Below are 13,713 nucleotides of genomic sequence, written 5' to 3' on the forward strand. Positions count from 1 at the left end.
TGGATCGACTTGGGCACAATCAGCCTGCCCATACATGGATTAAATCTCTGGCAATCCCCGCTAAACTGAACAAGATTTGAACTATGACCAGCTTGACTCCACTTTTGTTTTATAAAAAAAAAAAAAAAAAAGAAGAATCCTCTCTGGATGATCAATACATTACAGGGATTTAAAAAAAAAAGTTGTAGCAGATTCCCACTACAATATTTGTTGCTTTGAAGAAATAGCTAAATACATACTCATGCCAAGTGGGAGGGCCTGGATCCATAGAATCAACTGGTGTAATTTCTGTGCTCTAATAAGGAAAGTTGCAGGGTGTGCATCCTTCTAGAAGTAGTTAACCCTTAGCAGGAAATTGCATTTTTGGAGATGTTCTGTACACCAGTGGTTTACAGAAGGCCTCTATGTTGCCATATTACCATATTACATTGAAATTTAGAAACAAAAAAAAGTTCTGCACTTTGAAAAGGCGATTTGTAACAAAATTAAGTTACATTATTTCTTGTATAGCAATTGTATATGTTATATTATATGGATTTGATTTTTTTTCTTTCACAAAAGTGGAGCTGTCCTTAGTGGGTCCTCATTTTATACCCATTCAGAAATCTGTTTTCCCTAAGCAACTAGACTACTGTTCTGGGCACTCCAAAATACATACTGTTATAATACATACTGTTATGTTAAATCGCTAGCCTCCAAAATTATTGCTGAAGAGCGAGTGATTGAATAATTGCCACAATTACACCATTTATACAACGATTATACATACATATTGCGATTGTATAATTGGTAGATTGTATATTTAGTAGCCAATGCTGGGGCAGGGATTGATAAAAATATTAAATAGTATATAAAAGTTTTGCAACTATTGATGACGCATAAAATGGGTAATAAATATGTAAACAGAACACCAATCCTCACATCACCAAACAGAATCCACACAAAGCCTCTACAGTTATGGAGTGGCCATCATTTTGAAGGTCTTAAAATAGCAGTACACTGTATCACTTGCTATGTATACATGAAGGGTTCATTCCCAAATGGGTGAAATGACAGTGAGCCTAGGTTCACATATATGTGGTGCGGGAAACAGCGAATCCTCTGAGTTTCCCGCACTGCCTCCAAATGCAATCTGCTGCAGGTGTCAATGTTTATAGGTAAAGTTGATCCAGGAAATATCTGACTGCCTCTTGGGGATCAGAAAGGAATTTTGTTCCCCTGCAGGAGCAAATTGGTTCATGCTTTGCTGGTTTTTTTGCCTTCCTCTGAATCAACTGTGGAGGATTGCAACTTTTTTTTTTTTGGTTGAACTAGATGGTCTTTTTGCAACCAGACTATGTAACTATGTTAAGTTAACCACTTGCCCTCCAGAGAATTTAACCCCCTTCCTGACCAGGCCATTTTTTGCTTTACAGCGCTGAGTTACTTTAACTGACAATTGCGCGGTCATACAATGTTGCACCCAAATGAAATTTACATCTTTTTTTTCCCACCCACAAATATAGAGCTTTCTTTCGGTGGTATTTGATCACCTCTGTATTTTTTATTTTTTGCGCTATATAAGAAAAAAAAAAAAAAAAAAAAAAAGAAAAAAACAGTATTTTTGACTTTTTGCTATTAAACATGTCCAGTAAAAAATTACAAAAATCTAATTTAGTCATACATTTAGGCCAAAATGTATTCTGCTACATGTCATAATAGGTGTAAATTAATTGGTTTACGTGAAAGTTAGAGTGTTTACAAATGGCGGTATATATTCTGGAATTTTTTTTTTTTTTTTACTAGTAATGGCAGCTATCAGTGACTTATAGGGGGACTGCGGTGGGCATTCTGACACTTGGGGGGGAACTGACTTGGTGTCACTGACATCCCAATGACACCAATACAGTGATCAGTGCTAATAAATGGATAAATAATGGATCAACTGTGGGTATAGGATTATAACTTTTTTTTTTTTTTCTTTTTTTTTTTAAATAGTTGAACTGGATGGACTTTTGTCTGTTTTCAGCCAGACAAACTATGTAAATAATGGCACTGGGCAGGAAGAGGCTAACATGGAGAAATCAAAGGATTAACTGTGTGCAGTGTTTTCACTGTAAGCACACTGTTTTGTATGGCTCTGTTATGCAGAGCCATACAAAGCAGTGTGCAGGAACTGACAGGGGAGAGATTTGTATTGTTTACATACAGGTCTCTCTCACATTGGAAATCCTTGGAGATTGCCAGGTGCCAGCGGGGAATCACCGTCTGGGACAAGTTGATTGACAGCCGAGGCGCGCCCCCTACCCGGAACTACAAAATCACATATATATACACACATGTGATTTTGTGCACCCGTGCCACCCTGTAGCGGAAGCGGTTAATCACACCCCAAAAACAGACTGCAAAACAGTGCTATTGCCAGAATCTGATTGCATGGGTGTGATAACAGTGCGGCCAAATAAAAAAAGAAGCTGCCTGTACCTTTTCCGTATGGGTGCAGTTTGCTATGAACTATACAAAATTAACAGGCTCAAATTGAACTGCAAAGAATCACATGTGGTTTGAATAAGAATGCGGTGCAATTCCTTTCCGAATCATGTGGCGTCCCACACCACACATGTGAACCCAGGCAGACTGTCCATGACCATTGTGAAGCGGTAATGAAGTCTTCAACAAAATGTTTTTTTTACATTATTATAGACTTACCCGTAGAACAAAGCCCTCCAGTGGCTCCTTCCATGGGAGTCAGAATTGTAGTATAGCGCTCTGGATCGACAGCACATTCAGTGTGCCCTCAATGCACAGCACAGCACACATGAGCCGATGATGTCACTGGCTGCAGAACTTGTGAATAGCTCCTAAACGGTGCATGTGTAGATGGTATTGACTGTACCTACATGTTCACGTTATTATAAGCTCACCTGTAGGAAGGGGCGGAATGACAACTCATGGGGCCCCTGGGCAATAGGGGATCATGGGGCCCGTGTCCTTGCCCAAACCTAAAAAAGCCTATGAAAAAAAAGGTACCAGGGGCATGTTATGGGGCCCCCTACTGACCCCGGGCCCTCAGGCACTGCCTGAGTTTCCAAATGGTCAGTCGGCCCCTGCCTGTAGGTACTAGTAACAAGCACGCTGTGTTTATTACTGATTTAACATCTATAATCTTGTCCCAAATTTAGCAAGTATGCTTGGCTATTTCTTTACTGGACCTTCTAGTGTCAATGACAGGTACAGAGCAGACATTTGGTACATCCCCAGCCCTGTTCCTTACATGAAGGTTTTATAAAATGTGCCTTACATGAAGGTTTTATAAAATGAACAAATCATGGACAGAAAAAGACTTTGGAAGAAGTGTGAAAGTTCATCATTCTGCATAGGATAGCCTTGACTGTGCTGCCATCTTGTGGCATTTTACAAGAATGCCCAATTTATAGCACAAATGCTGCCAGTTGTGTCTACAACAAAGCTCAAATTATAAAGCATAAGGCAATATTTTTCTCAAAAAGAACCTTCTTCTGGAAATGTTGTCCGGATGCTATGCTGATCCCCCAGCATGTATTAAATATTTGACCCAAGTCGTCATATTCCTGCACACGAAGATCAGCATTAGTCAACACCTAGAATTATCAGAAGGTTGTAAATGGACGCACACCATGACAGGTTCTCTTTAATTTTCAGAACTGTGTTCTGGGGATCACTAACATAAGAGGAGACTAATGTTGGCATCGCATCACCTATTCAGGATGATGAAACATGATCCAGACACATGCACATCGGATTAATAAAAAAATGTTTTCACCAAAATATTTAGCAAACCCCTGCAATTCTTACCTCCTCTCAGGGTCCACATTCCAATCACCCTCCCACTGCCAACCTTTAGGTGGAAGGAAGCTCTCTTGTTTCAGCTTCATTGTTCCAGTGACATCAGAAAATTTGGGCCGCTTCAACAGACCTGTGGTTCCCCATTTGCCGAACATCAAAGCCTGGTTCTCATACTGGTCAGAAGCAACAAAAACCACATTTTTTTTTTACACGTTTGGCAAAGCCATAATTTTTAAAACCTTTATTTGTGAAGCATATTGTCAATATATGAAAAATAATATTTAAAAGAAAATTAAATAGAAATTTTAACGTGAAAAAATATCAATACAATTTTGTCTACTTTCTTTTAGTCTGTAAATTGTTCTGTTTAAAACGACATTAAAAATGGATTATTCTGGTACAAAGCATTGCAAAGTTATTTACAAATGAAATAGTGTTTTTCTTCCCAATTTTGTGCATTTTAAAGTGAAAGAACATTATATATTAAATGTAACAGATCGGTTAAATGTAAAAATATTACCAAAACAAAAAAAGTTTAAAGTGGAACTTTACCCATAACAGCTTGCGAAAAAAAATAATGTTTTTTAGCAAAGCATGTGCACTCCATATTAATAATTATGCTAAAAAAATAAAAAAAAATAGTCTGTGCTGCAAATTGCCTCCCGCATTCTTGTTTCAGGAGGCTGCTATTTTACTGGAGTCCGGAGCAGCAATAAATCTTTAGGCCATCAGACATTTTTGGCACAGTGCTGAAATAGAGAGCATCTGAACATGTGTAGAGCAGGGTAAGAAACTATAACTGGATTTTAAACAGTATAAGCACTTGTTTTTAATGTTTTACAGCTACACCTGAAATGACCTAGCAGGACTCAAAGTGTTTTTACCTTAATGCACTTTATGCTTTAGCATAGAAAACGTTCTGGGTGTAGCTCCTCTCCCAGACACCACTTTTCCCAAATACTTACTTGAGCATTCACTCTCGATTCAGTGATGTGCATGAGAGTAGCCACTCTGCAGGGGCTCTCTCTCTCTCTCTCTCTCTCTACTCTCTACTATATTTGTTTCGTTTCATATTGGTTTGTTTAGGTTACCAATTTTGTTTTTGTGGCATTCGTAACAAGATTCCTTTTGTTTAGTTTCGTTTTGTTTATTTTTCAACCAGATTCAAACTTTTCTAATGGATTCAAAGTATTGGAATGCAATTCAAATCGATCAAAATTCAAGGTGAAGAATAGCTGGTTTTATTCTGTTCAAAATTTGAATTTCAGAAGACAGCTGTATTTTATTCTTTTCTGTTCTTGTCCTTGATTTTCTATTCTATTTTCTTCTTTTCTTTTCTATTCTATTTTTTGAAATTCAAATTTCGGAAGACAGCTATATTCTATTCTTATCTTCCATATTTTTTTATTTTCTATTCACTTTTCTATTCTTTTCTATTCTATTTTATTCTATTCTTTTCGAAATTTAGAAGACTGCTATATTCTATTTTATTCTAGTCTATTCTTTTTTCTTCTATTCCTTTATTTTCTATTAAACTTTTTTCTGTTCTATTCTTTTCAAATTTCAGAAGACCGTTATATTCTCCTCTTTTCTCCTTTCTTTTCTATTTTATTCAAGGTTTTATTTTCTATTCTACACTATTCCATTTTATTCCATCCTAGTTTCACGCTATTCTATTTTCAAAATTTGGAAAACTGCTATATTCTAGTCTATTCTTTTATAGTCCTTTATTTTCTTTTCTAGTCTATTTTATTCTATTCTAAATTTGAATTTCAGAAGATATTCTATTGTTTTCCCTTATTTTGTATTTTTTTAAATGTTATTCTTTTTGAAATTTGGAAGACAGCCATAATCTATTTTATTCTAGTCTATTCCTGTATTTTCTTTTCTAGCCTATTTTATTCTAAATTTGAATTTCGGAAGATGGCTATATTTATTATTTTCTATTCCATTATTTTAACTTCTATACTATTTGACTTCTTCCCTATTCTATTCAATATTTGAATTTTGTAAGATGGCTATATTCTATTTCATTCTATACTACTCTATTCATTTTCTACTCTGAGCTGTGACTATGTGTCTTATGGACACAGAGCAGTGCTTCCCGTGGGGGCACTGCTCGAGGAGGAGGAGCACCAGCAGGGACCACAAACGAAAAGGATCGGGGCTGCTCTGTGCAAAACCACTGCACAGAGCAGGTAACTATAGACATGTTTGTTATTTTAAAGGGAAAAAAAAAAAAAAAAAAAAAAAAAAAAAAGCTTTAGTGTCACTTTAAGCTCCAGAAAGTTTTATTCCCCTTAATGACTAGGCCATTTTTTGATATACAGTATCGCGCTACTTTAAATGACAATTGAGCAGTCATGCAACACTGTACACAAATGAAATTTATGTCATTTTTTTCTCACAAAAATATTTTTTACTTTCTGCTATAAAACATTCAATGAAAAATTTAAAAAAAAATCTAATTTCTTCATAATTTAAGGCCAAAATGTATTCTGCTACATGTCTTTGGTAAACGAAAACTCCCAATAAACATATATTGATTGGTTTGCGTGAAAATTATAGCGTCTTAAAACTAAGGGATATATACTGGGGTATTTTTTTATACCAGTAATGGCAGCAATCAGTGACTTATAGTGGGACCGAAACAGTGCAGCGGGAAATCTGACACTGACTCCTTGTGGGTACTGACTGACAGGGACATCACCAGTGACATCAATAGAGCGATCAGTGCTAAAAATATACATCACGGTTTTAATTACTGATAAGGGGTTATCCTCTAGGATGATCAAGGGGTTAACTGTGTGCCTAGCAAGTGTTAATGTGTTGACTGTGGTGCTTTTTACTAAGGGACGTGCCAGTTTTTATTTCCTGCTTTACAGGGGAGAAAAAAATGGCACATTGCCACTGTCAGTAGAGAGCTTCGTGTTTACAAAAACAGAACTCTCTCCTGCCAATCACTCCACCGATCGGTAGATCCCAGCCATAGGTCATTGGCAAGGAGTCGGTCATCAGCATGTGCTGGAGCCTGTGATAGCACAGCTGAGTTGGCGGGCCCGCACGCCCCTACGTGGAAATGCAAAATCACTTACACTGTGAATTGTTTTTATTTTCACTTAGATGTTGTAAGTTGCACTGAGTGAATAAATTAGAACAAAAAAAAAACAAACCTGTGTATATTATATATAGATACACACACATACATATACAGTGTACATACATACACACAGGCCTCAAAATTTCCACTAGCCTGCTCGCATATGGCAAGTGAAAATAACGTGGGGAGCAAGTGTGTCCCACAGGGTCGCCTGTACAGCGGCACTGGGAGCTGTGTGTGTACATGTGTGTCTGTGTATACAGGTATCTGTGTATGTATATGTGTCTGGATATATATATATATATATATATAGATATATATATATATATATATATATATATATATATATATATACACACACACACATACATACACACACATACACACACACACACACACACATATATATACACATACTGTACATGTATGGGTGGTTTGGACAGGTTCAGGATTATGTGGTGATTATGGGTGATAGAGTATGGGGCATTTGAGGTACTGCTGGATTGGATAGAAGGTAGGATATGGTTTTTAGAGTTATGATTTGGTGAGTGAAAGATTATGGAGGGTTATGGTTGTATGCGGTGCATGGTCTAAGTATGATTGAGTGTTTAGGGGGACATTGGGGACCCTGATGTAATGCAGGGAACATTTAACAGTGGGTGAAGCAGCCAAGCAAAAGCGACCTCTGGCCTTACCCACAAAAGAAATATTAAAAATTAAAATGTATAAAGAATCAATCTCACCATCTCTGCATACACGCTGAAAGTCCCCTCAGCATAGCTATTAAATTTCTTCTCCACTGCGGATAGTCCCAACCAAATGTTGACTCTCACCTGGCAAGGAATCTTCATGCCATGGTTTTTATCCATTGGGTACTAGGAGTGAATTTCAGAGAACGTAGACAAATGTTATGACAATGGACGCTCACAGCTAGGCATTTTTGTATTTGTAGAAAATACAGACCTATCTGGGACACAGTAAATACTTTGGAAAACGGAACAAATCTATGATATACATCCTTCTGATGTATACTACTTTGGTTAGGTTGAGGAAGTTGTAGAATGTCACTTATCTTTTTCTCCACTCTTACAACTTTTAAAATGACTAATACCTCTATCCTGAGCTGCATTTTAGCGACTTGATTCCTACCTGTAGGAAGATGGTCTGGGTCTTTCCACAATATTTTCCACAGGAATCATCACTGGTGGTAGAGAAAAGGACTTGGTTGGCCGGGATACGAGCACAAGCCAACCGCTTCTCCGCTCTGATCATCCAGATGATCACATCAGGCATACTGTTTTGTGGCTGGAAGAAATGAACACCAGACATTTTCACATAAAAGATGATGAAATATACAATCTTACAATGCTTTTTCAGAATGCTTGTATAATCAGAACATCCTTGTTTAGAGGAGAAACTGGCTTTATAGATGTCATAAGAAGGTCACATTATAAATCCACTTCCAGCAATTCTTTAACATTTATGGCCAAATTAAAGCGGAACTTTACCAATAACAATTTGATTTTAAAATAATGGTCTTTTCCAAAAACATGCATTCCACATTAAAAGTTATGCTACCAAAATTAGTGTGTGCTGTAAATTGCCTCCAGCATTGTTCTGCTTTCTTCTTGCTGGAGGCTGCTGTTTGGCTCAATTCCAGAGCCCCTGAGCAGTAGGAAATCAGCATATTGGCCTCTACATTTTTGGCAGTGGGAAAAAATAGAGAGCAACCGAGTATGTGCAGAATGGGGCGACACAGTGTATTACTGGATATTTAACAGTATAGGCACTTATTTTTAATGTTTTACATAGCTATACCTGTAAAAGGGGCCATACTGAAATAATCTAGCAGGACTTAATTTTCTGACTAAAGTTCCACTTTAAGATACATAATTGTGACTCACTTGAGGTAACTATCACATCCTCCATAACCTTTACAACTACACATCACATTACAAAACTCAGATAGGTAAAACCTAGTACCCAAAAGGTACCATGCTTTTTCAGTTGGGTCACTTAGAAGAGCTTAGCTTACATAGGTTGATGGAGCCAGCACTTCCAAAAAATAAAATAATAGGACTGCATATGACATACTGACCTCCTCTGATATTTGTTGCAGCCTTTCCAACCAGTCCTCTATCTCTGGCAGTGTTGCCTTTACATCTGTGGCTTCTTCTCTCATCTTGACTGCGGCCTCCCCCATCAACTTTAGAGTTGTTTGTCTGAGCTTATTTAGCTGAATATCCAGCATTGTGACATTGGATTTTCCATCCATAGAGGGGAAAGGCTTCCTAAACAAGGGACAAAATTACAGAGAAACATTGAACAGCTAAATTAAAGCAAAATTTGCAAACATAGTATTAAGTATAACATTAATATCTAATTTTATTTACATTTACTTTTAAATTAGTGCAATGAAATCAATGAAAAGTGCTCTATGAATTGGGGATGGTGGTTGAAAGATCCACCTCCTCTATTCATAGAGCGCTGCTCTTTGCGGGAAGGTATAGTACAGCTTCTGTGAATGCAAGAGGGGGACTGGAAAGGTAGCACATAGTTGGTACTTTTGACAAGTGCCTAAGACAGGTCCAGTGGCAGTATTAACCCCCACAACAACGGAAAAATTACCACTGCAGGGGTATTGGGGGGGGGGGGGCGACTGGCAAAGGCCTGAAGATATCAACTAAGACAGCAGCCTCCAGCACAAGTTGAATGAAAGTACTGTCCCTTGTGCTGATTTTACATATTTAAATAAACGTACTTTTTAAGTGTCAGACTTTTCCTAAAACTGTGAAGAACAGCCTAAGAAAGCTCTGCCTCAGCATTCTATACATCTATGACAGCAGACAAAATATAACCTCATTCCACTTGGACCTGCAAAAGCCTACATAGCCACAAGGAACAACATGTCTAACACATGCTATACATAAATTAGATTACTTTACTGTCCTTTCTTCAATGGAACACGCATCCTGTCCTTTGAACAAGCAATGTCAAGTAGGGCAGAAGATAACGAATTATACCAAGTGCTCCAAACATTCTAAATATTGATCATAAAGAGGGGGATCAGTAAAATGGTGCATAGAAAACAAATACTTAAACCTGCAGCTACAGTGATCGTCATACAAAAGCAGTCATTTTACATTCATTTATCTAGTACTATGATTTTTATATGAATGTTTTGATTATGACAGACCACTTTTATCATTCAAAATAATAAATTTTAATTTATTTTTATTATATAGTACCAGTCACATAGGTTTTATTAATTGATCATGTACTCTTAATTGCTTATTTTAGCATCCCATTTCAGATGAGAATCATAATGCGGATTACATTTAAGCCCTAATAAAGGGGGCAAAGTTTACCCCATGAAATGCATTGGCTTTGTGTACAGTTTTCATCTGATTTTACACTGGAATAAAACGAATCTGGACTATAACAGTATGGCACTTCATTTCTAGATTCATTCTTTCCAGTCACAGCCTAAGGTAACTGTAGAAGCCCTCCACTGTTCAGAAATAACCAGCATAGTGTCCAGACATTGTGTATCAACATGATCGCTAAAGTATTGTGTGATAAAGCTTCAGGGGTCCAGTGCCATCTATCCATTCCCCGTCTATCTAAAACCTGATAGGTGTTTTATTCCCCCCCACTACATTTTACTTTAGACATACTTTAGCCAGTTTTATAGTAGAAACACATCCTTCATCTTGGTGTACAGATACATACTGTACATATAGAACATTCATATGGTGTATGCACCAGGCATGACTAGCCAAGATATTTCACAATCAAACATGTTAATAGAGATACATACAGAACGTCCTCTATCAGCTGGTCAATTAATCTCAGCCATATCTCTGCCAGCCGAGCCTCGGGAATCTTGGCCTGGATTGCGGATTTTAAGGAGGCAATGTTGGATTGCTGCAAACAAGAATTTGAAAACATTTCTAATTAAAAAGTACTAAAACATCAGTTCAAAATGCATTAAAAAAAAAAGTTAACTGTTAAACCTGAAAATCTAGTGAAGAGTGTTATGCTTTACACATTTAATTCAGTTAATCTAGACAAACCAAATAGTCATATTACATAGACTAGTAGAAAAAAATATGGGCAATATAGATTAGTGAAAAATTACATAGTAATCTTACCAGACGTTCCATCATAGTCAGCAAAATGTTAACAACATCTAGACGATGACTAATATCTTCCCAGTAAGATGTCAGTGTTACTACAGGTTTAGTGGCTGACCATGGGAGATAGTAATAGAGGTTTCCTGTAAGTGTATAGAAGTAAGTTATCTTCCAGACTTATGGTAAATGGATTTACATGCAATATATAACAAGCGGTAATGGCTTTCTTCAGAATATTTAGGGTGTCAATAGGCTTTGGGCTTGTGTTGATGACATCAGTTTGACAGGAGTTTGAGAGCTTTCTGCAATCACATTTCATTGACAGTTTATTGACAGGTGCATTTGGCCTGCAGTTCACCTCCTTCTGACCTGCATTTGATCTGCTTCAAGAACGTTTTGCATTCTTATAGAATTGTATAGGAATGCAAAATCCATCTGGTGCAAACAAAAGTCCATCAACACAAGCCCTTAATGTTTCAGCATAGGAAACATCAGGTTTAAATAATATTGCCAAGCATGATTACATTTAATATTGCCCTAAGGCAAAATAAAAAACGGGAAATAAAACCAGGGAAAACAAAAAAAAACAAACATTCTGTAAAACAAACCCAATTCCATTGCTTCCTGGGGTTGCTATACCTATAAACAGGCACATGCTGAAGAATAAACATATTGAGACCTGTTCGTGTCCTCTTCCCCTCCTGAGCAAATCCCAGCTGAGCAGGTCTAAACCAGAAAAATTAACCTAAGCTGCCAAGAAGCACTATGGTCTTCTCTTGTATTCCATGTGAAGCTGTCAAACAAAATGATATATTGGAAGCAGCAAGTAGAGGCATTTGTTAAGGCTAACAAATCTAGTTTACTTTATACGTGACTGTACTTTATTGTGTAACGAGTGCTCATGATGCTAGTTCTAGACAGGTGTATATAACTCCCAAAATATTGAACTGCTTTTAAGAATTTAGCCTACTCTAACCCATTATAAACACACACGGGTTCTTCAGAGGCGGGACAAAATGAGCTGCATGTGATAGACAGCACGATCCATGAGAAGATGTTACAAATTATAGCATCCACACTGCACAATAAGTGGTTTGCTACAATTTAAACTCCATGCAACGGATTATTTTGGGTTTCTAGCTTTTTATTGATTACGTGGACTCGAATGTGGAAGATTTGAATGTATCATTCTATAATTCAACAGTATACGCAAACTACTTCAGGTGTCTTACAGCCCTTCCCAATGTACTGCTGCTCATTGGTTGCATTTATCAAGTGCATTAATAAATAGTTATAGGGGAGAAGGTATGCAGTGCCCAAAGAAACATTACAGTCCATTCCCACTACCAAAGTTACACTGATCTGGATGCACTAGTTTTATTATTACAGCAGAAAGTAGTGCAGAGTTTACTGAAGAGTGGATTGAAGAATATGAAATAAAATAACACTAGTTGAGCATCGAAAACTTTGTGATAATGGAGAAGAGGTCCATCACCTAAGGACACTGGCAAAAAACTTGGAACTTATGGAGTGGGGTAGGGCTTTAGGAGTACACCTACAGAACGTGCCCAACAAAGTTCTTCAAGTGTCCAATCAGGTGTCCTGAAGGTAGCAGCCTATAACCAGAGTCTATGAATATTTAGCCTGCGTCCTGTACTGTACAATTAAGATCTACAGTATGTCTACTGCACACAAAGAGTGTGTATCTAGAAGTAAAAAACATATACCATCAAATACTGCGCGGCTGTACTGAGTCGTTGATGCCAAGGGTTTACAAGTGCTGTCAAACTTGTTGCCATAATTTCCAATGCTGAGTTCAAATTGTATAGCTTCACCAATATCTTGTAACATGGAGGCGGAATGGAAGACAGCACACAAGCTAAACTTCCGCCGGCGCTGATATTTCTGGAAAGAACATAACAGATATTAGCTCACAGAAAAAAAAAAACTTAAATTTAGGTTAATACATTACAAACAAGAGGGATTTATTCTCATTCACAATGTTTCATACTGGTTTACCATCAACTTGACACGGTTTTGTTTTACTTGAACAAATTTGTTACCATAGGCAACACAGCTGGATGCCTTCATATCAATAGAAAAACATTTCCATTTACTTTCTGGTGGTCTCAACTCTTTATATGAATGGGAGTTTATTGGTTACATACAATTCACCTTGCCAATAGCAATTTCCACACTAGAAATAAAGTCCATTAACTTATGCAGTACTGCATGCACATTCCAGCTGTGTGTTTGATATGTATAATGCCATTCACAAACTAGTTGCAGATCATGAGTATGCGGAAAAAGGATAGAAATTATAGATGTGGAAGGATTGCTTTTTTCCATATATGTAGTTTCTACATGGCCTGTGCTGCTTTTCCACACACAATTCATTACAAGGTTGCAAGTGTGTTTTGCAGTTAAACCTGCTTTTTTACTGCCCCCTAACCACTCTCCCTTAGGCAGCAAAATAGCAGGTGGGGGTGTGGTGTACTCATGCCACAGTCACGATGCTTTGCATTGCAGCCACAGCAAGAATTCTCCCCCATCCAGGGCAGCCATCAGAAATTTTGAGGCCCCTATTACAGTTTTATATCGGGGCCCCCTGGTCCTGACCACCAACATTTCCAGGGCTGTCCCACTGAATCCGACTGAGTCCTTCAGTGCACC

The 13,713-nt window shown here is 37.5% G+C and overlaps 1 protein-coding gene across 6 annotated transcripts in view; it reads right to left on the bottom strand.

Annotated features, from left to right (window-relative positions):
* The window catches only part of MYOF (myoferlin), a 203,859-nt gene that overhangs the window by 73,960 nt on the left and 116,186 nt on the right, over positions 1-13,713 (bottom strand). For all 6 annotated transcript variants that reach the window (XM_089690312.1, XM_089690311.1, XM_089690309.1 and 3 more), the window contains 7 exons: positions 12,768-12,945; positions 11,059-11,183; positions 10,725-10,831; positions 9,003-9,195; positions 8,054-8,209; positions 7,648-7,779; positions 3,814-3,977 (listed from right to left, as the gene is read on the bottom strand). In XM_089690312.1, coding sequence (XP_089546438.1) covers positions 3,814-3,977; positions 7,648-7,779; positions 8,054-8,209; positions 9,003-9,195; positions 10,725-10,831; positions 11,059-11,183; positions 12,768-12,945 — 1,055 coding nt within the window. The remainder of the gene's footprint in view (positions 1-3,813; positions 3,978-7,647; positions 7,780-8,053; positions 8,210-9,002; positions 9,196-10,724; positions 10,832-11,058; positions 11,184-12,767; positions 12,946-13,713) is intronic.

The sequence above is a fragment of the Staurois parvus genome, unplaced genomic scaffold (assembly GCF_062004578.1).
Source record: "Staurois parvus isolate SC_StPar_1 unplaced genomic scaffold, SC_StPar_1.0 ptg000525l, whole genome shotgun sequence".
NCBI classification, from domain to species: Eukaryota; Metazoa; Chordata; class Amphibia; order Anura; family Ranidae; genus Staurois; species Staurois parvus.